A 21217-nucleotide genomic window follows, 5' to 3' on the forward strand; every position below is an offset into this window, starting at 1 on the left:
TTTCTTGATGACATTTTTGGGGTTGTTGGACCAAGGAAATGGGAAGTTGTGTTTGGCCAGAGTGCAGGTGCCAAACCTACCTCCACCCCCACTCTGATTAAAACTCCTTCCTGAACCAATAAACACAGGCATTAAGCACTCTGGATCTGTGTCAAAGGAAGAACTACAGAGGGCACCTAGCTCTACCTTATGCCCTGGTAGTTCAAGTACCGCAAATAAATGTATTGAGCTAAATCTTGGTCCTGGGGAAAGGAGAAAGAGAACCAAAAATAACTGTCTTTCTTGAATTAGAATACAAGCTCATACACTTGCATTCAGAAAATAGGACTATATTTTAAGACTGAGATGAAGCAGGCAAAGCACATGGATTAAGTGAGATTTGGGAGCTTGCCTTAAAACTGCTTCCTTCATGTTAAATTTGTGATATTGTTAAATACATTCTTCAATCTCTCCTTTTCCATTTTGTAATTAGAAAGTAATTGTGCCTTCCTCATAGGAATATTGAAAGTTAAGTGAAATCCTAAACACAAAACAAAACAAAATCTTGAGATTTTCTTTTTCAAGAAAAGGCCATTTATAAATCCAAAGTATGTGTAAATTCCAGAATATCTTCAGGATTATAGTACATTCAGAATACAGAGTACTCACAGATTGAACCTGGAGTTGCAGGTCATTTTTCTCTTTCAAGAGAGTGACCATTTTTTCCTCCAATTCCTTCCTTTTTGCCTCCGACTTGGCAAGTTCATCTTTGATTTTCTGAAACTCTTCTTTCATGGTGGCCATCTCCTTCTCTGTCTCTGCACTCTTGAGGAGGGGTTTGATCTTGAAGAAGAGTTTCATCCAGGGCCAGTGCTTCACATTCATGAATGCACGGACATTATACTGGATGCAGAAAAGGGCTTCTCTGAAATGATGTAAAAATATCAGTGTCAATTGATCTATTAGAGATAATGTTATTGTCACTTTTTTTACATACAAAATCCCCTCTTAACGACCTCCCACGTATAAATGATATGTGAAATTCTGTATGTGTCATATACAGGTTTTGTGTACACACACTCCCATTCACAGTAGTCCTCATTATAACCACTTTGCTAATGTGTGCTGCTCCTATCGGACAATTCCTGGTTCTTAAGTTCCCATCAAATTAGCAAAGAAGCTGACTTTAGAAGGGGAAACACTTTACATGTATGAGCATCATGTGCCATTTTAAGATCATTTGAGATATTACACCATTAGTGATTTGGGAATGGAGGGAGGAGAGTAGTTTTGGAGGGAATCCAGCTCAGAACTCATTGGCTCGGCTGTCAGCATGTGGATGTGAACTGTGAAATGGGGTTGCTTTCTGACTTGCTCCACATAAATTGAACTTGTGATTTATCATGTCTTCCTTGAAGCCTCTCCTCTCATTTTACTCACCACTGAATTATGCATTCTAAAAATTTCTTGTTAGCTTCTTCAGATAATATACTGGCTTTTCTCAAATTCTTTCAGATGCCTCATTCTTACCTGCTAAATTAGATTTTTAATATCTTCTGGGCATTTAGCATGGACTGAGCCCCCATATTTGTTTTATTTAAACAAAATTGTAAAATAGTAATAAAAGATAACCCTTCTGCAAACTGTAGCAACAGATTGTCGAGGTTCGACTACCTCGTAGCAACATGTATGCCACTTCAAGCTTGCTAAAATGGAAATTTTATTTTTATTGGTCCAATATCTAAGAACCATAACTCTGAGAAGGCAGATACCATGACACAAATCATAATGTAGACACATGTAAAAGACTTGGGAATGCAGATCTAAGTAAGTACTTAATGAACAAAATGAATGTAAAATGTGTAAGGACAGGGAATGCAGTAATGCTGTGTAGACAGAGCTGGACGAGGTTAATCAGAGAAAGGAGGAATGGAAGTTTTGAATATGTAAATAGGTAAATTAGGATGAGGGGAGAGGGCTTGTACAAACTTGAAAATAGGAGATAAGCAAATTGCTTAGTCAGGCTGGAAAAGGCTGTGTAGATGGAAATGATAGATGAGGTAGGGAATAGAGAGGGCTTTGACAGCCATGCTTGACATCCAAAGTAACTTGGATTTGACATGGGAGACCATGGGGAACCACAAACTGAGATATGGCATGATGAAAATAGTGCTTACTGCACATTATTCCTGCAGCTGTATGTGAGATGGATGGGAAGGGAGAAACTGGAGGGAGGAGAGTAGTTTTGGAGGGAATCCAAGTGTAAGGGGGAAAGCAAAAGCAATGTGTTGTAGGAATGAGTTCTGAGCTGGATGAAAAGCACATATTAGCCACAAAATGAAAACATTAATGAATGAGGAAGGCTGATTGATAGTTCCTAAGGGACCTTACAATCTTGATATTCTGTAAGGCTGTTACCTCCTTTGCAACATCTTCTGATATTCTACCCTCATTAGGAATCCCCTACAGACAGCTTGAGTTCTTGTTATTATCTGGGCCAATTTGTCATCTCTCATTTCTTCCAGAAGACCCAGAAGGCCAGCTTTAAAGAAAACCTGGAGAAAGAGAGAGTCACAAATCATCCCATACCACAGGAGACACAGATGGCAGAAGGTACTTGGATCAGGTGTAAACAAATAACAGTTTTACCTTTGTATGTCCGAATTTATATTGGGTATGATCAATATCAATAGAGGCCAGGAGTTTCTCAGAAGCCTTCTTGCTGTCGATGAACTGTCCCTCTGGAATAGCACTTGCATTTAAAACTTTGTATCTGTTCAGTCAAAGAAAAAAAGGTTAGGAAGGCATGATCATTTATGAAAAACAGAGGACACCAAAAAGAAACGTCAATAAAAATCTTAGAGAAAAAGTAAAATTAAGAAAATCCAACAATTTTTTAAGTTCATGTAGTAAAGCGATGTGATTTCCTCATTATCTAATGCATCCCTCCTTCTTATTTTTAAGAATTGTCACCTCTTTTACCCTGTTATTCTGTCCTACTACCACAACACTATATTATTTGGCTTTTAAGTATGTAATATTCACTATGCAGGATACATGACATAGTATGAATAGGGGGACAACAATTAAGATGATTAAACATTCATGGCATTCAGTGAAAGACAACAAAGAGAGACTGGCCTCTGTTTAAAATCCCCATATAAGATTCTGCTTGGGAATCCCTTCCTGCAGATGCGGATGCCTTCCAGCACACCATTACACCTCAGCTGGTGCAGGACAAGTTCGTGCTCCATGGCCCCTAAAAATATATTAGAATACTTACTATTGGGCACTGAGTTTTTAAATTTGTGCCTGTTATTATTTCATGCTCTTACATCTTACCAGGAGTTTTGGTTTCATTGGGAATGATACACCGTACAAAGTGAGGGTGTGTGCTCCTCAGATTGGTCATCAGTTTATTTAAATTTTCCTAGAAAACCAGATAAAAGAGACTTGATGAGGCAATTCTATTTCAGCTTTCTTTACTGTAATTATGTAGAAAGAACCTATGTATGCTCTTAACTATTAGGTGTAAGTCTGTGAGGCTTCAACTGCTTTGTACTTTTAAGGTCTTAAGAGTTCTAGCCTCTCAAATAAACAAAAGGCCAAAATATTGGAAAGAAATACAGCCCTCCAAGGTATTACTTTATAGCACTTAGGATCTATCCTACAAACAAACTGAAAATTCAGTAGCCTTGATGCGCAGAAGTATTCTCAAGACTATGTTCAAAAGACTATGGCCTTGCTCTGCCACTAATGATTTGCTGGACTATAAAATTTCTTTTGGTTCTCTGTGCCTCATCTGAAAATAATTATGATTACCTCTAAGGTCTCTTTCATCTCTCTTAGTGATAATAATTTTCACAGTAACCTAGGATAGCAATTGTTCCAACTTTTGCTATTCCTTCCTTGAGTTTATTATTCCCTGGAACTTCTAACCTCTTCTTTTGTATTGTTTATTATTATTTTTAAGAGTCTAAAATCATAAGATAAATGTAACCTCGTGTGGGTGAATCTAGGGTAACTGAGAATGATCAACAGTCTGAAGCATATACGGAGGAGTTATTCCAGAAATAGAGTAATTGGTTATGACAGATGACAATGTTTTGCTCAACCACAGAAAATTCATATGTAAATATTTCTCACCATTTCTTAGGTGTACTCTTTAGAAGGCAGAGTTGCTTCCCCCACGCCCCCACATCTTAGATAACCATTATGAAATAAACAAAATAAGTTAATGCATTTTAAATCTTGAAAACATGTACAAGGATGTTGATGAAACAAGAGTTGGCTGTTTCGATGATAATGCAGATTGCCAGTGAGAAGGAAAAGAACAGGAAAGTTTTTCTGTTTAAGTCATAAGTTATATCTGCATTTTGGTTTTAAAAGGAATAAGACATAGCCATACAAATATTGACAAAGTAGCCAATTAAACCAGACATTTTGTACATCCCCCATTAGAACAGCCAGTTTTTAAGCCATTAAAAAAAAATCTCATTATTTGCAGTCAAATTATTATTATTCTTTTAATTTCAAGAGACATTTTCTAGCAATCATCCATCTGAATCATTAGGGTTGGATTTAGGTGTTTTTCACCTGTTACAAAAAGTTAAATCCACCTCAGAAGACAAAGATGTGTTTTGGTGGAAGGATATCCTAAAGAGTGTATCTCAGGGGCATTCTCAAAGAGGAATTCAGGAACATTCTCAAAGGGCGACATTAGCAGAATAAAGATATGGCCTTCCACAGGGATAGCTTTGAAGTTCAACTATATTTCCTTAAAAATAAGTCTTATTATATAATAAGAAAGCTTCTAAGGACATTTTGGGATTCCTGGATACATTAAATGATCATAATAAGGAATAACGGATAAAGTGTCTGACTCTATAGGACAAGCATTGCTTTGGCTGTACCCTGATAAGAGTGAATATTTAAAGTGATTCCTATTAACATTCCATTCCCTTCTAATTTATTCTGAATACTATAATTATGAGAACTCATGGAAACTGAATAGGTTTTTCGAATTAAATTTGTACTTTACCCTGAAAAGAGCTGACACAGTCTGGAAAGAAGAGCCCTTCTTCTTAGCACCTTTCTTTGCACCACTGTCTGAGGTAAAAAGAAAACCCAACAGTTAAAGTAGGACCCCAGAGGCTGGAATGGTATGTGATCATTCTGTGGTAATAGGTTTCAATTAGATTAAGAGTACAGAAAGTACCTGCTTCAGCACTAGCATATGTGGAAAAGAGACTGGCCAGAGTCTTCATTGAAGACTTCTGGTACAGCCCAACCACAGTCTCATTCAGGGGGTCCTTGTTCTTGTCAAGCCAGCCGGCAATGTTGTAGTCCACAGTGCCTGCGTAGTGCACCAGTGAGAAGTGGGCCTCAGCCTTGCCTTTGACAACCTTGGGCTTCTGGAAGTTGGCAGACTTGCCCAAGTGCTGGTCATACAGCTTGTTCTTGAAGGAGGTGTCTGTGGCCTTGGGAAACATGCACTCCTCTTCCAGAATGGAAAAGATGCCCAATGGCTGAATTCAGAAAATTAGACATTGATGTCAACCTATCTTCTCTCAAAAGATATAGACATAGTGACTGTCATTTGATCAAATTATGATCTTTCCCCAATTAAATATATTTATAAAGTATAACGGTCACAGCTCAAAGAAGTCCTTTTGTTAGAATGACTTTTCCATCATCTTTTCTCCAGTTCAATCCACAGGATCATTTTCATTAAAAGAATAGCTGGATATAAACTCCAAATATCAGCATAGCATGTGAGGGTGACCCATTAAAAGGGTCTATATTTATCACACATTTTTTCCTATTGAGTGAATTAATCTGTTGTCAAAGTATTATTTTGCTATGAAAAGGAGTTAACTGATATAGAATGTTTACTTTATATACAATAAACAGTATAAATAACCCATGTCTTATTTAAGACATTTTATCTCCTTAAAGATAGATTATAAAGAAGTATAAACAATTTGACTTCTTGACTTCGAAACAGATAACCTTTCATATAAGCCCTGGATGTGTTACCTATGCATTAGTTTTTATTTAGAAAGAAGACTAATTTCTATTGCCAACATCTTGGTTCATAACGGAGACAGATTTAGAACTAATGAGGTAGTTCTTTTAGTGAAGCAGATCATCCCAATAGAGGCTTCACTGGTGCTTTAAAATTGGATTTGAGTCAGTGTTAGAACAAACCTGATTAGAACAAAATGAAACTAAACATTCTGATCCTTTGGTAAAGAAAAAGTTATTTTTAAACAGTAACTTTCTAATTTTTTTCTGAAATCAATGTAATTAAGATTGAAGTAACACTTTCTCGACTTGCTTAAGACACTTGAAAAAGTTCAACCTTTTGTTAGATGTCAAACAGACCTTCTCAATAAGCTCAATGCAGGCAGCCAGGTCCATGCCAAAGTCAATGAATGTCCACTCAATGCCTTCCTTCTTGTACTCCTCCTGCTCCAGCACAAACATGTGGTGGTTGAAAAACTGTTGCAGTTTCTCATTGGTGAAGTTGATGCACAGCTGCTCCAGGCTGTTAAACTGCACAAAACGAAATTTTCAACATTAAATAGGTTTTTATAGCACTAAAATTCACTACCGAAAAAAACATTTTATTGAAAAAATGTGGAAGATAGTAATGAAATAAAATTTAAACTAATTGTCCCTTCAAAAATCCTAGGGGAAAAAATGATTATTTTTGACATGAACCCTTTTCATGAATTCTGGACATTAAAGGCATAGATGTCAATCACACAGCAAGAGTTCTGGTAGAATCAACCTCTTACCAACTCTAAGATTGCATGGACAATAATATATGTTAAAAGTACAATCATGATCCTATGAGTTATGGTTCAGATTTAAGGGTGAAAGTAATTTATTGAAAAACTTCACTTCTTTTTACCACTTCTATAGAAGATCAGACATTTTCACTTTTGGCTGTCACATTATTAAGGAAAGCTTATCCAGTTTCTTTTCTGTTCATATCAAAAATTTGGCAAATCCTCTTTGTCAGGTCTGTGGAAGCAGGGACCTGATGTGGTTTAGCAATTGAGGATCTGAAAGAGTCTTTGTAACAGTTTACATCCTCATTTTATATATGATGATACTATAAATGCCCCAGAGGGGAAGTGGTATGTGTCACATGAACCTGGAAAAGAAAAGATTATGAACTGTCCATATGCTTCTACCTTTAGGCCCATTCTCCTCCATGGGAGATGCTTTGTGTATAGATCAAATGCTACATATCTGGGTTCCCGTTTTGGCTTCGCCTTATATGGCCGTAGGATCTTTGGCAAGTGTTTTGATTTTGCTGATCTCAGTTTCTCCACATGTGTAATTAGCAGTAATATTGATTACTCCTTTGTAAGCTGATTTAAAGATTAAATGAGGTAACATTTTGAAGTGCTTAGTATAGTGCCAGAAATATGCTGCCTTCTCAATAAATCTTGGCTGTTATTATTATTACATTCTGTTACCTTCCAGATACTTTGGAGGTAACTCTAGGTGCAGTGTTGGAGAAGACAATGTGGACTACAAATGTAAATGAATAATGATAGTCCCTTAGTATATCAAAGTCTAAACTACCTCCCTCCCACTTTTTATTAATATGAAGATAACTCACATCAAAGATCTCAAAACCAGCGATGTCCAAGACCCCGATGAAGTACTGTCTGGGCTGCTTGGTGTCCAGCTGCTGGTTGATGCGGGCGACCATCCACAGGAACATCTTCTCGTAGACAGCTTTGCCCAGGGCACCCACTGCATTGTATACCTTCATGGGCAAAGTAATGTTTTTGGTGTTATTAGAGGCATTATTAAAGGAGTAATGTTTGTTGACATTATTAAAGGCCTGGGATGTGTGTAATTCATTGAGGCCTTGAACTTACCTGCTGCACAGTCTGGCCTTTGGTGACATACTCGTTGCCGACCTTGACCCTGGGGTAGCAGAGTGCTTTGAGCAGGTCAGCAGAGTTCAGATTCTGGAGGTAGGCTGCTTTGTCAGCAACTGCAGAGATACAATTCAAGAAACGTTGTTTAATGGTGGATATCTTTTTTAACATAATCTTTCCATTTTCCTCCCATCAATTTTCTTTATTATTTAAATAAAACTTTAAATAATTCTATAGAATATCAGATGAAAGTCTCTGTACCTTCGAGGATGTACTTGCTAATAAATGGCCAATCAGTTACACTGGCCTTTGGTGATTTATTGCAGGCAGCCTTAGAGAAATTCTTTAACAATAAACATGTTCAGTGTTTATGGAAATACTCTATAAGTGAGGCACAAGCCATAGTCCCTGCTCTTAAGACATATTAGGTATAATTGGAAGGATAAGATAAAAACATCTTAATATTCACTGTTAGGAATAGTTAAAAGTCAGAATATTTGGATCCTTATCTCAGTTTGGCTCCTCCCAATTTTACCTCATTGGATCAGTTTCTTTATCCAAAAATGTGGGAATTAAATTTCACTACAGAGTTCCTTTCAAAATTCTATCAATGACTATAATACAAATACCACATGTCAGAACAAGTAACTGCTGAAAAATTTAGGGGAAGGAGAAAGAATGTCAAGCTGGGAGGTCAGAAAGGGCTTCAAGGAATGGGTAACTTTAGCTAGCGTGGTAGGTCCTCTATATTCCATGTTCTTCCCATACATAGAGTATGTGGATTTTCTTTTTCAGCTCCTTTTTCATCTTATTTGCTGCCTAGACTTTCAACAGGTTTATATACAGACAACACAAACATGTACACAGATGTCTAGGGACATCCTTCAACCCCAGCTATGTTTGGGCAGATCCTGTATTACCAGCCACTAGGCTTACCTTGGGAGTGCTGAACTAGACCACTAGGCCAAGTTATCCTATATGCCTATCCACAATTGCCAAGATAAAGCAAGAGCACTATTCCATCTCATTCTCTCTCTAATGATCTGGCCTCAGGTTGTGCTTTTTTAAATATCTCCTTATACATGGCTATTAGGGCTCATTTTAACTTATTTGGGCTGGATAGAAATGATGGATATATAGAGATATGAAGAAAAGGGGTGAGGAAAACATGCAATGTGTATAAGTGTGTATATGTCTTTCAGAAGTCTAACTACAAAGGAGATGTGAATTTAGAATAGGCTTTTTTCTTCCCATATTTTCTAAATCAAACCCAAATGGAGCTTCATTCAGTACCTTCAGTGCCGTCTGGCTCGGCTTGCTCCTCACGCTGCTTTTGCTTAAATTTCATGTTCCCATAATGCATTACTGCTCCTGTGAGCTTATAGATGGATACTTTCTCTTCAGGAGTAAAGCCCAGGATGTCAATGGCACTCTGCCAGGAGAAGTGACAGGACAAAAGTTAGGACAGAAGAGGTTAACTTATTTAGGAGGACATCCCAAAGTAACCACACCTACAGTAGGTTGCTACTGTCATTCCCATACATAATGGGATTAAAAAAAAATTTTGTGTGTATGAGAGAGAGAGACTTACATCAGTGGCCATCAGCTCTTCTTGGTCATCAATGCTGGGGACTGTGATCTCCCCTTGACTGATGAAGGCATAGTCGTATGGGTTGGTGGTTATCAGGAGCATTTCTGGATACATAGAATTCAGGGGATATGTTTTACATTAGAAGTTGTTCATAAAAATATTAACTTTCATCTATGAATTTAAGATCTTTCTTACCAATAAGATCTGGTTTCTTATTGGAAGTAATCTGATAAAAAATATGGTAACTTCTTTCTGCCTTTAGCTGGAAAGTAACTCTAGACTTTTCTAAAAGATCTAGACAGAAAGAGAAATAGATATTGAATTAGGAAAAAAATCAGTGGTGATGAGATATTAAATGAACCTCAGTGTTTTTGCTACAATCAGGGGGATTACACAGGCTCCACTGAGATTTTAATTTGGTGGTTGATCCTCTTGGTACTACATATATGAATTCAAATACACATGGCAAATGCTAAAGGTCCTCACCATCTAAGAGCAAAGACTGAAGCATACCTGCTCTAGGAAAAATAAACTTTTCCTATGGGAGACCTGTGGCCTCTGTATTATAATTGATCCTTAACATCCTTTCCTTCCTCATATCACCTCAGATTGTGGTCAAGGGCTTCTTGCTTCCTTGGAAACACCTACCAAATCTCAGACCAAGAACAAATCACAGAGATGTACTGTAAACCTGTAAGTAACTTGTAAGAACCCATAAATAGCCCTAGTGTTTGTCCTGGAAAAAAATTTCTCAATTGCTTCTAAGGGAGGAATTCCAGAATGTGCTACAGAACGATCAGACTAAGATTGAGGTAAATGGAGTACACAGTAGAGTATGGATAAGTCTGGCATTGGCTCATAGGCAACACTGGCAGCAGATTCAATGCATATCAACTATTGCAAAATATCCCTGCAAATAAAATCACTTGTCTCTCTGTTTTGATTTTCAATGATTCTTTTACTCACATGTTTCAATATCTGCAGAAGCCAGCTTCCCTGTAGTACCGAAGTGGATTCTAATGAATTTACCCTTGGAAAGAGAAAGATTATTTATTATGAAAGAGTTGAAGCACACAGTGATGCAATTGAAATGATAACTCAAACGTGGCTGCTCTGGCACTTAAGGGCAGAGAAGAGCTCTCTGTGACCAAGAGACTTACAAAGCGAGAGGAGTTGTCATTCCTCACGGTCTTGGCGTTGCCAAAAGCCTCCAGCAGGGGGTTAGCACTGATGATCTGATCTTCCAGAGTCCCCTGCAAAGGCAAGAGCGGTCCTCACATCTGGGGCTGTAGACTTCTTGAGAGCCCTGATAGTCTTTATTCTGACTGCGGCTTTCACTCTCACCTGCATTTTGCCAGTTTCTTCCTTCTTCTTCTCTCCAGTGACTGCAATCGTTGCAAAGTACTGGATGACACGCTTGGTGTTCACAGTCTTCCCTGCACCAGATTCTCCCCTGTCAAACAGAAACCGGAGAAGAGATCAGAACAATAGCTTACACTGTCAACATCTAAGACAATCATCACAAAGCAGAGAAGAAGTAAAAGAAATCACGTACGTGATCAGGATGGACTGGTTCTCGCGATCTGTGAAAAAGAAATCAAGACTGTCAGTTTAAAAAAACCACACACACCGACAGTCAACATGAAGACTTTTGAATCAATTATGATCAAACACAGCTTGTCCTTTTTAACATTTTGAAGATGTCGCCTATGATTTTGGTTTTATGTTTTGCCTTTTGGGGTAAAATTTGTGAAAATGGGAGGCAAAGAATCATATATTTCTTTTTGTATTTTATTAAATTGAAAACTTTTTTATGGGAAATTTCAAACATATATAAAAGAAGAGAAAAAAGTATAAAGAACCCCCATGTACTTATCATACAGCTTCAATAGTTATAATTTTGTCAATTTATACACGTTTAAATCTCATAAGATTATTTTAGAGAAAATCCTAGGCATCATATAATTTCATCTGTAAAAGAATCATAAAATTTTGAAGTTTTGATAGATAAAGAAGCTGAGACCCAGAGAGGAATAAGTGACTTTTCTAATAATTACATAGCTCGTTAAGGTCAAAGATATTCAGGTCTTTTGACTTCCAATTTATATATTTTTCTCCTACCTGGACTCCTCCCAGTTCTTGATATCATTAATTTGACTGCTGGTAATACTAAATAAGGAAGGGATTTGTAATTGTAAATGTTTGTGTTTATTTACTTTCTTTTGAAGGCATTCCTCCACCCCATCCCCCCGATTTACTTCACTTTTATTATGAACAATCATGGTCTCAGATCAGTTCAACTAGCTTTAGGGCTGATATTAGTAGAAATTATTCCAAAATTATTCTTCGGTCACAAAAAACTACTATCCCACATAAAAAAGGAAAAATCCCACCCAGTCAAGGAAAAGATATCCTGTGTGTATTTCCAGGGAAGTGAGTTTATACATTCTCAAATTTCTTCTGGGTAGTTATCCATCACTTATCTAATGGATTCATTCATTCTCTTGGAGAGAACCACGTAGAGTAATGATAGTATCCAGGACTTTGGGGCATATCAAGTTCATGATGGATACTGCTACTATAAAAATACTCAGTACTTAAGAGAATTCCTCTGCTGAAGGATCCTGAAATGCTTTATAAAAAGCATTGTTTATTTTTATTTCTATTTTTATTTTATATACATTTTTAAATAATAAAGCAAAAATCATTACTAGTTATATGACTGATGTGTTGGATTTATACCAACTTTCCAATTTGTTAAAGCTGTAATTTTTTTACTGAGAGATTAGAGATTTTTGAGAATTCTTAAATGTAAAAATACATTTAGAGAAATTGATACAAATCTGGATGTTATTTAGGTGTTATAGATTTTAGAGAACTTTAAAGTTCTATTCAGGGAAGTTGATACAGATTTTGGGACATATTCAAATTGATTTCTTTATCCGATAGAAGAAAAATCATGAAAGATCATATTGCATCTAATGGGAGCACAGATAAGAAAACAATGTGCTAGTCTCTTTTGACAATGCAAAAATAACACCAACCAGGTCCAATACCACAGTTTTGCATGGTTTTATATGAAAATCATGTTTGGGGAGTCATAAGTAATCTTGAATTTGAAGCAGTTCCAAAGCTTGGGAGTAGGGACCTTTGTAGATGTGGTAGCAGTGTAAATGCAGCTGCTGAGTATTAAAACCCCTGAAATGAGCCAGCATTTGGATAATTTATGGAAGGAAGTTAGCTTCTGTTGACAACCAAAGAACAGTTTACTGGCATGGAATCCTTATAGAACTGCTGGCCAATTTGTAATAGAAGATTCCTATTTTATTCCTTTCTCTTCTCTCTTCTCCTTTAAAGGACAATTTCAAAACAAGGGCAACAAAACAAACACAAAAAACTAAGGAACAAAACCCTCTCAGTTTCTAAAATCCCATGGACTAACAGGAAACTCAGGAATTTAGAATATTTCCAAAGGCAATACATTTGGTGTGTGAAGATAAAAGGTTTTAATGCTGTATTTTGGCCTATAACGTGTATCGAAGCTTTTTGTTTATATTTCAATAAGGCAGGAATAACAGACTTTGAAATAATTTAAAAAATATTTTCGGAGAAAGAGAGATTTTTATTTTCTTTTATTCTAATAGGAAAATACTTCAAAATCTTTGGAAGCTAAGTCATAGCTCTTTCTTTACTCTTGTCTACCCCAAAGGTTGACAATATTAGTTATGTCATTTGACGATAAAGATGGAATTCACAAAGCTTTCGAGCTACAGCTGGTACTTATTTTCCTTGATTGCTGTGGATGTGAACATTTAAAAAGAATAAATTTGAACTGCTTTTTATTCAAATCAGAAAGTGAAAAATATGGGAAAGCAACAGATATGTTTACAGAGTTGTGTTCATTGTTTTAACTAGGCTTCCAATTACTAGCTGGGTTAGCATGAGCAGGTCAGTGGACTCAATGAACTTTACTTCATTTGTCTGTAAAATGGAGATGGCTGCTGGCAAGAATATATGACATTACAGCTCTGAAAGTTCTTTGAAAACAGTGAAGCCCGATGTGGCTGCAATGTATAATTATAATCAAGGCCCAGACAAAGTCTGTTTGTTCATTGAAGATTCTATTGCCACATTTCTGTAAATAGATGTATCACTCACCAGTCAGCATGAACTGATAGGCATTGTCAGAGATGGAGAAGATGTGGGGCGGAGCCTCCTGGCGCTTTTTGCCTCGGTAGGCAGCCACCACCTCGGGGTTGTACACCGGCAGCCACTTGTAGGGGTTGACGGTGACACAGAAGAGGCCTGAATAGGTCTGAGAAAAGTGGAAAATGCAACATGTGAACCTTGTTTTTACTCAGAGACAAATGGAATACAGAGAGGTTGAAGAGTGCTCACGTAGATCATCCAGGCTGCATAGCGCTCTTTGAGGTTGTACAGCACTCCAGGCTCGTGTAGATGAGTCATCATGGCCATGTCCTCGATTTTGTCATATTTTGGAGGGTTCATAGGAAAGACTTGGTCTTCCTTGACAGTTAGAGTCTGTCAAGTAAAGTAAGAGACCAGTGTGTATTAATCGTTGGAGGTAGGGTTTATAGTTTATCTGATTGTTTTGGTTATAAAACGACACTTGCAGACACTATCCTTTAAAATAAAGTCATGAAAATGTATTTATTTCAGACTTTGGTGCTAAGAAAATCTGTTTCCTATGATGAGCTAGGATACTACCTTTTTACAAAGATGTTTTTCCTCCCACATTCCCCTGTCCCAGGTTTATCAGGTTATGTCCTTTCATTCTTATTTTAATAGGTTAATTTTTTTTTCCTTGCCATTCATTACAAGAAATTCCATTTGAGGATAAGTAATAGGAATATTAATATATTATTTAACTTAGTGAATAATACTTCTGATAGGAGAAGTTAGTTTTTACTTCTCCCGAGTATTGGGGTTGAGACGGGGAAGTGAGGAATTGACTTTAATCCTAGTGGGTTAAAGTCCTGTGAGTACTTGGGAAGATAAGAAAAGGGATTATGGCTGAGAATTTCTTTTACCTTCTAAATCTGATGTCCATAAGCGAACTAGAAGGGTGCTTGTATAGGCTTAGGGATTCCTAGCAAGTAAGGCTTCATCTCAAAGTGAGGAGAGAGAAAAAAATGAGGAGTATTTTCTCCTCATGTTTTTACTTACTGCTCCGCTTTCTGTCTTTACAGTTATCTTTCCTCCTTCCTTGCTTTGTATAGTGCTCTTCACGTAGGATTCTTTGGCTTCCACGACAAAGACCGATGTTTTAGCATCAAAGGGCTTGTTTTGAGCTTCGATCCGCTCCTTTTCCGATTTTCGAAGATAGGGAGCGGCTACGCCAAAAATAGCCATCTCTGCGTCAGAACTCGCACTCATGGCTGCGATTTATTTAGCAGAGGATTCTATCTTGGAAACGAAAAGAGAGCAGGAGAAATAGAAACCAGCAGTCATACATGTGAGTTAGGATTTGAAATCAAAGAAATGTTGAGCCTCTAGTGCCTGGGCTGTAACTATTTTCCCCAGCTGTTGGTACCAGTGTTTTAACACAGTAACACTAACACAGAGCTGGTTTGGAATGAGATTATCATTTGAGTCTTCATTTTTAGAACTTTGAAAATTCCCTTCCCAGATTGCATATGTCTTGATCCTTAGGGATAGGGTACCTACGATTGAATGAGAATGGAATCTTTGCATGTTTAATCTCTAAACTGTAACAATATCCATAGCTAAAACTGTTGGGGGATTGTTTTGTAGCAACTGCCATTCTTTAATGGTCACTTTTCCTTCTGTGTAATGTTTGCATCTGCTATATGCTAGGTCAATCACAGAATTAGGGAAGAAAGTTTGTCTTGTGCAAATGAAGGTTGATATTTTCAAAGCTGTCAAAAACATCCTTGCCTTTTAGATGGCCATTTTTTAAAACTCATAAGCCAAATAATTATTTTTAACATCTACTTTATCTTAATATTTGGTGTTATGTCTCTCAGTGGGTTGTTAAAAGAACCTCATAATAAATTCTCTGTACTCTGGATTTGTGGTCATTTGGCTTTCTGCCAAGAGACTTAATACTTCCTTAATTCCAAAATATCTTTTGACACTCTCCTTTTGGCATGAGAGATTTCAAACTGTTTGTTAACAGATCCAACCACAGAGAAATGAGAGCTTCAGCATGAAGAAGGCCCCTTTTTCCCACATAAATTCCACAGGCTTCTCTTCTTTCCATTCAGAAAAAGAAAAGAAACTAAAATTTAAGGGTTCATCACATGCAGGTAAGCTATTGTCCTCTGATAGATAGATATGCCCCTGCAACATTAGTATGTTAGTTTGATTCTTTCCTTTACTTTTAGGTATACATTACTTGGGGAAGAGCCAGGATCTCTTCCAATTTAGGTACTATATTTAGCATTCTGTGGGTATAATATTTGTGACTTTTTAAATGAACAATAATAAACTTTTCTGAAAGCAAATAACTGAATCATAAAAAAGTAGCTGAAATATTATGGTTATAACAAGATGTGTTTATGTTTTTAGATAAAAATTATTGGTAAAATGTTTGAGTATTCAACACTTTGCAGTAGAGAGAGGTTAGCATGGAATAGTCTCTTGCCCCTGGACAGGTCTAAGTACAGCTGAGACCTCACTGTCAAAATTCATTCTGTCCTAAATGGTCCTTTAATCCTGGAGCTCAAATGAGGATAGTCTCAGGGAATAAGATGTTCTGAAAAAAATGATGTGCTAGCATTTATAAGACTATTTGGAAACACCATCTACTCACATAATTGCAAAAACAAAGAAATGGGGTATAATTAAGAATTGTTGCCAGCTTCGTTAGGTCAATACATGAAAAAAGCTGAGTCTTACCTCTGGAGTTCCAGATGAAAATGTAGGTTCGGAAGTGTCTAACACTATAAAATAACAAGTTTTTCATTAGTGAAGCTCATGAAATTCTAGTAAGGCTGAGAATTAAAATTTCCCTGCTCTAAAGCTTGGCTCTATGAAACTAAAAGTCAAAATTGGGAGGAAGAGTTTCATGATCAGAAATGGGTCATGGGATAAGTAAGCTCTTTCTGTCCCCTGTGGTCATGTCCCAAGGCTCCCATCACTTACCTCTTGGGTTCTTGGTGGAGATGAGGCAGGAGGGATGTGTCAAGCTTATATAGGGACCAACATGCTGATGCTGCAACTATCTTCTCTTTGTTAGGGCAAGACATTTGGCAACACGAACCCTCAGCATAATTTGTACTGACATTTGGCATGTTTGGATATAATTAGAAGTATTCATATCATTTTGAGTATGTGAACCAATCTCCTATAAATAATTTTACAGGGGCCAATCTGCCGGCAGAGAATGCTTTCTAGTATGCTGGGAAGGTAATCTTTGACAGTGCCTGGTGGGGCCTCAAAGTAAGTTCCTAAGAGCTATATTCGTTTTGGCAAACTCTTTCATGCATGCCTTTGGTAACTCAATGATCAGATACTCAGCGACACATTGCTGTCAGGGCCCTAACCTCTTTTCCTTTTTTGATACCACAGGAACCCCCAAATTCATTCCCTTGGGTCACTGCCAAGTCTTACCCTTGGAGTCTGGGCTTGGGCAGCAAAGTGTGAGAGGAGCTTCTGCACTGAGTTTCCAACACTGGGCCAGTGTCCACACACTTAATGTTGAAAAGAATTATTAGAAAATAATACGTATTCGTTGTAGAAAAAAACAAGCAAAGAGAAAAATGTCTGTAATCCCAATATGCAGCAATAAGTAACAGACATATAAGTAGGGTTATACTATAATATAAAAGACATTTAATATATATATGTGTCTTGTAATCTACTTTTGAAATTAATATACCACTAATGTTATTTAGAGGTTTTTTTTGGCTTCTATTTAAAAAAGTGTTAAACTTTACAATAAAATTCACTTCTTTTGTTGTATGGTTCTATGAGTTTTTACAAGTGTGTTGATTTTTGTAACCACCACCACAGATGGGATGCAGAACAATCACATTTCTATGAATTTTGATAAATATATGCAGTTGCGTAGCCTCTTACATTTTAACTATGTGAAAAATTAAAGACTTATAGAGTAGGCTAAAATTTCCCTTTGATGAACACTCACAATGCACCTCCCTGCACTCTAGAGGTAACCACTGATTTCAGTTTGGTTTGTAATATTTCAGACCTTTTTTGTGCATTTACTAATTTATATTTGGGAAAATGTAAGTTAGTGAAACTGGCTTAAGAAAATTGGTCCATAGAAAAGATATAATATAGATATTTAAAATATATAATAGTTTGCATATTTACCAACTTGCTTTTATAATTCCATACTCTTGAATCATTTTCTATGTTAGTGTAGAAATAAAAATGTGGAAAATTTTCAAAATTATATAGAAGTAGAGAGAACGGTATAATGAACCCGTTGTGCACATCACCCAACATTGATAAGTATCAGTTCATGGTCTTGTTTCACAGACACCTCGCCCATTCCCTTCCTCCCTGGAGTATTTTGATATTACTCATTTAAATATTTCTGTGTAGAATTCTGTATATTCTAAATTTAATCTTTTTTTTAAACAAGTTGTAAAAGGTTTTTCTTGGTCTAATAATGATCTTAACTTTACATCTCGGTCTTATAGAAGTTTTAAATTTTTATCTAGTCAAAGTTATAAAAACTTTTCTTTATATTTTTCTTTTTTGTGTGTGTGTATTGTAAAAGGAGGCTTTCCCTAACTCAAGGATTTGTGTGTGTGTGTGTGTGTGTGTGTGTGTGTGTGTGTGTGTGTGTGTGTGAGAGAGAGAGAGAGAGAGAGAGAGAGAGAGAGAGTCTGTTCCGGATTTCATATTTTGTACCATATGTCTGTACTAATCACACATATTTTGATATCTGATACAGCAGATTTTCCCTCATTATTCATTTATTTCAAACTTGTCTTACACAATGCAATATATATATGTGTATATATATGTATATACACCATACCTTACTGCTAAATCACACACTTGAAACTTACTGGATTTCATTAACCAATGTCACCATAATAAAAAATAAATAAATAAATAAGAAGAAAAAAAACTTGTCTTAACAATTATTGCAGTCTATAGTATGAATTTTTAGAATCAGATTATATGGAAAATCCTGTTGGGATTTTGATTAAGATTAAATTGAATTAATAGATTAATTTGATAAGAGTTGATACTTCTACAATAGTGAGTCTTTCAGTCCACAAGTATGACATATTTTTCTGTTTATTCCAAGTCTTTTTAAAAATGTTCTTCAGTTAATTTTCTTAGTTTTTTTAAGAAAATTATTATACTTATTGGGATGACATTGGTAATAGCATTATATAAATTTCAGATGTACAACTTTATAATATAACATCTGTATATTCTATGGTGTGCTTACCTCCTGAAGCCAAGTCTCCTTTTGTCACCTTGTATTTGACACCTTTTACCCTCTTCATCCTCCTCCCACCCCCTTCCTTTCTGGTAACCACCATTTTGTTATCTGTATCTGTGAGGTTTCTTGTATTGTAATTGTTTGTTTGTTGCATTTTGATCCCACATATCCTTCTTGTCCTTTTCTGTCTGACTTATTTCACTTAGCACAATACTCTCAAGATCCTTTTTTTTTAAAAAAATGAAGGGTCTTATATGTTTCTTATTAGGTTTATTCCTAAGAATTTTGTAGGTTTTTGTTGCTATGATGCATGAGATTATTTTTCCTATTATACTTTCTACTTGTTATTACTGGCATGTGGCAGACAGATTCACCTACTCAGAAGCTTAGTTTTGTTTGTGGCAGCAGTATGCCTACTAAATAGACACCTTTGCATAGTGTAATCATGTGATAATGTTTTGGCTAATGAAATGCAAGTAGGAGTTGCTGGGTGGGGCTTTTAGAAAAACTGTTTTTTAAAAGAGAGCAGCCTTAGCTAGTACTACTTTCTCCTTTCCCCTCTCATCCTTTTACCTTTGTAGAACACAGAAGCAATGGCTGGAGCTATAGCCTTGAATTAAAAATCAAGAGAATTTCAGACCTTTGTTTTGACACCAGTGAGCTAAATTTTATTATGCGAAGAAAAATAAACCACTAATATTATAAGGCACCGTTTACTCAGATTTTTCTGTTACATACAAACACAGTCTCTGACAGATATGTGTCAGATTTTTCTGTGTTATCTTTATCCGATCCCCTTGCTGAACATTCTTATCATTTAATAATTTATTTGATTCTAATAATTTATTTGATTCTCTTGAGTTTTTGATATATAACACACGAATAATCACAATTCTGCATGTTCTTTTTTTAATTTATACATTATTCTTTCCTTCTCTTATTGCATTGTTTAAGGCATTTAGGACAATATTGAATAGTATTAATATACTATTAACCCTAGGATACTTGTATACATCTCCTATACAAGATAAGGGATTCTTATCTTGTTCCTGACTTTAGACTGCATCTAATGCTTCTGATATCAAGTATGATATTTACTATATACTTTAGAACTAGTTTGCCAATAATTTTGAACATAAAAATGAATTAAACTGTTTCATTCCTAGGTATATGCCCAAGAAAATTGAAGACATATGCTTATATAAAGACTTGTATACACATGTTTATAATAGTGTTATGCATAATAGCCCAAAGTGGAAACAACCCAAATGTCCATCAACTGACAAGTGGATAAACAAAATGCGATACATTCATACAATGGAATACTATTTAGCCATGAAAAGGAGTTAAGTACTGATACATGATACACCATGGATGAACCTCGAAAATGCTATGCTAAGTGAAAGAAGCCAGACATAATGTGCCCATATTTGATGATTTCATTTATATAAAATGTTAAAGATAGTCAAATCTATAGAGACATAAAGTAGTTTAGTGGTAGAGGACAGGGAGAGGGGAGAATGGATAGTGACTGCTCATGAGATTTCTTTTTGAGGTAATGAAAATGTTCCAGAATTAAAAATAGTGGTTATGGTTGCATAACTCTGTAAATCTACTAAAACCACTGAGTTGTACATTTAAATGGTGAATTTTATTGTATGTGAATTATATCTAAAAATATACTGGATTTTATCAGTGATTTTTCTGCAACTATTGAGATTATTTTTTCTCCTCTAACTTGTTAATATAGTAAATTTTATGATAAATTTCCTCACTTTTACTGTTCTAGAATTCATGAAATAAAACCTATTGATATAATATCGTTTAATTCTGCTTTAAGTTTCCTAATTTTTATATGGGATTTCTGGATTTGAGTTGATATATGACTAGTTTTCTTTCTTCTGTTATCCTTTTCTGGTTTTGATATCAGGATCATGCTAGTCTTGTAAAATGAGTAGCTTTGTATTTGTTTCTATTTTCTGCAACAGTGTGTTTAGGATGTGAATAATCTGTTCCATGACGGTCTGGTAGAGTTCTTCCATGAACTTTTATTGCCTGTTTGGAAAATAAATATTTTACTCTTAAGTTTTTCCATGACTATTGATTAGTCTATTAAGAGCTCCTACTTGTTTTTTTTTTTGGCTCATTTGGAAAATTTCTATTTTCCTATATAATTGTCTATTTTGTGTGAGTTTCTAGATTTTTTTGACTTTTTTTATGTATGTCTTTTAGAATTAAAAACTCCTATGTAGTCATCTATTCCTTTTTTATTCTTTACATAATTTAATATTTTTATTTTAAATCATATTTGCTGAAGTTTTGTCTTTT

General features: G+C 35.8%; 1 protein-coding gene across 1 annotated transcript in view; it reads right to left on the bottom strand.

Moving 5' to 3' along the window:
* The window catches only part of LOC105291360 (myosin-8), a 26796-nt gene extending 11922 nt beyond the window's left edge, over positions 1-14874 (bottom strand). Inside the window, exons 1-12 of the mRNA XM_023529946.1 lie at positions 14665-14874; positions 13876-14019; positions 13636-13792; positions 11033-11060; positions 10822-10930; positions 10638-10730; positions 10444-10507; positions 9673-9771; positions 9478-9581; positions 9180-9318; positions 7884-8002; positions 7652-7768 (exon numbers count right to left, since the gene is read on the bottom strand). Coding sequence (XP_023385714.1) covers positions 7652-7768; positions 7884-8002; positions 9180-9318; positions 9478-9581; positions 9673-9771; positions 10444-10507; positions 10638-10730; positions 10822-10930; positions 11033-11060; positions 13636-13792; positions 13876-14019; positions 14665-14874 — 1383 coding nt within the window. The remainder of the gene's footprint in view (positions 1-7651; positions 7769-7883; positions 8003-9179; positions 9319-9477; positions 9582-9672; positions 9772-10443; positions 10508-10637; positions 10731-10821; positions 10931-11032; positions 11061-13635; positions 13793-13875; positions 14020-14664) is intronic.
* Between the last annotated feature and the right edge of the window lie 6343 nt (positions 14875-21217).

This window comes from Pteropus vampyrus, unplaced genomic scaffold (assembly GCF_000151845.1).
Source record: "Pteropus vampyrus isolate Shadow unplaced genomic scaffold, Pvam_2.0 Scaffold44, whole genome shotgun sequence".
Classification (NCBI taxonomy): Eukaryota; Metazoa; Chordata; class Mammalia; order Chiroptera; family Pteropodidae; genus Pteropus; species Pteropus vampyrus.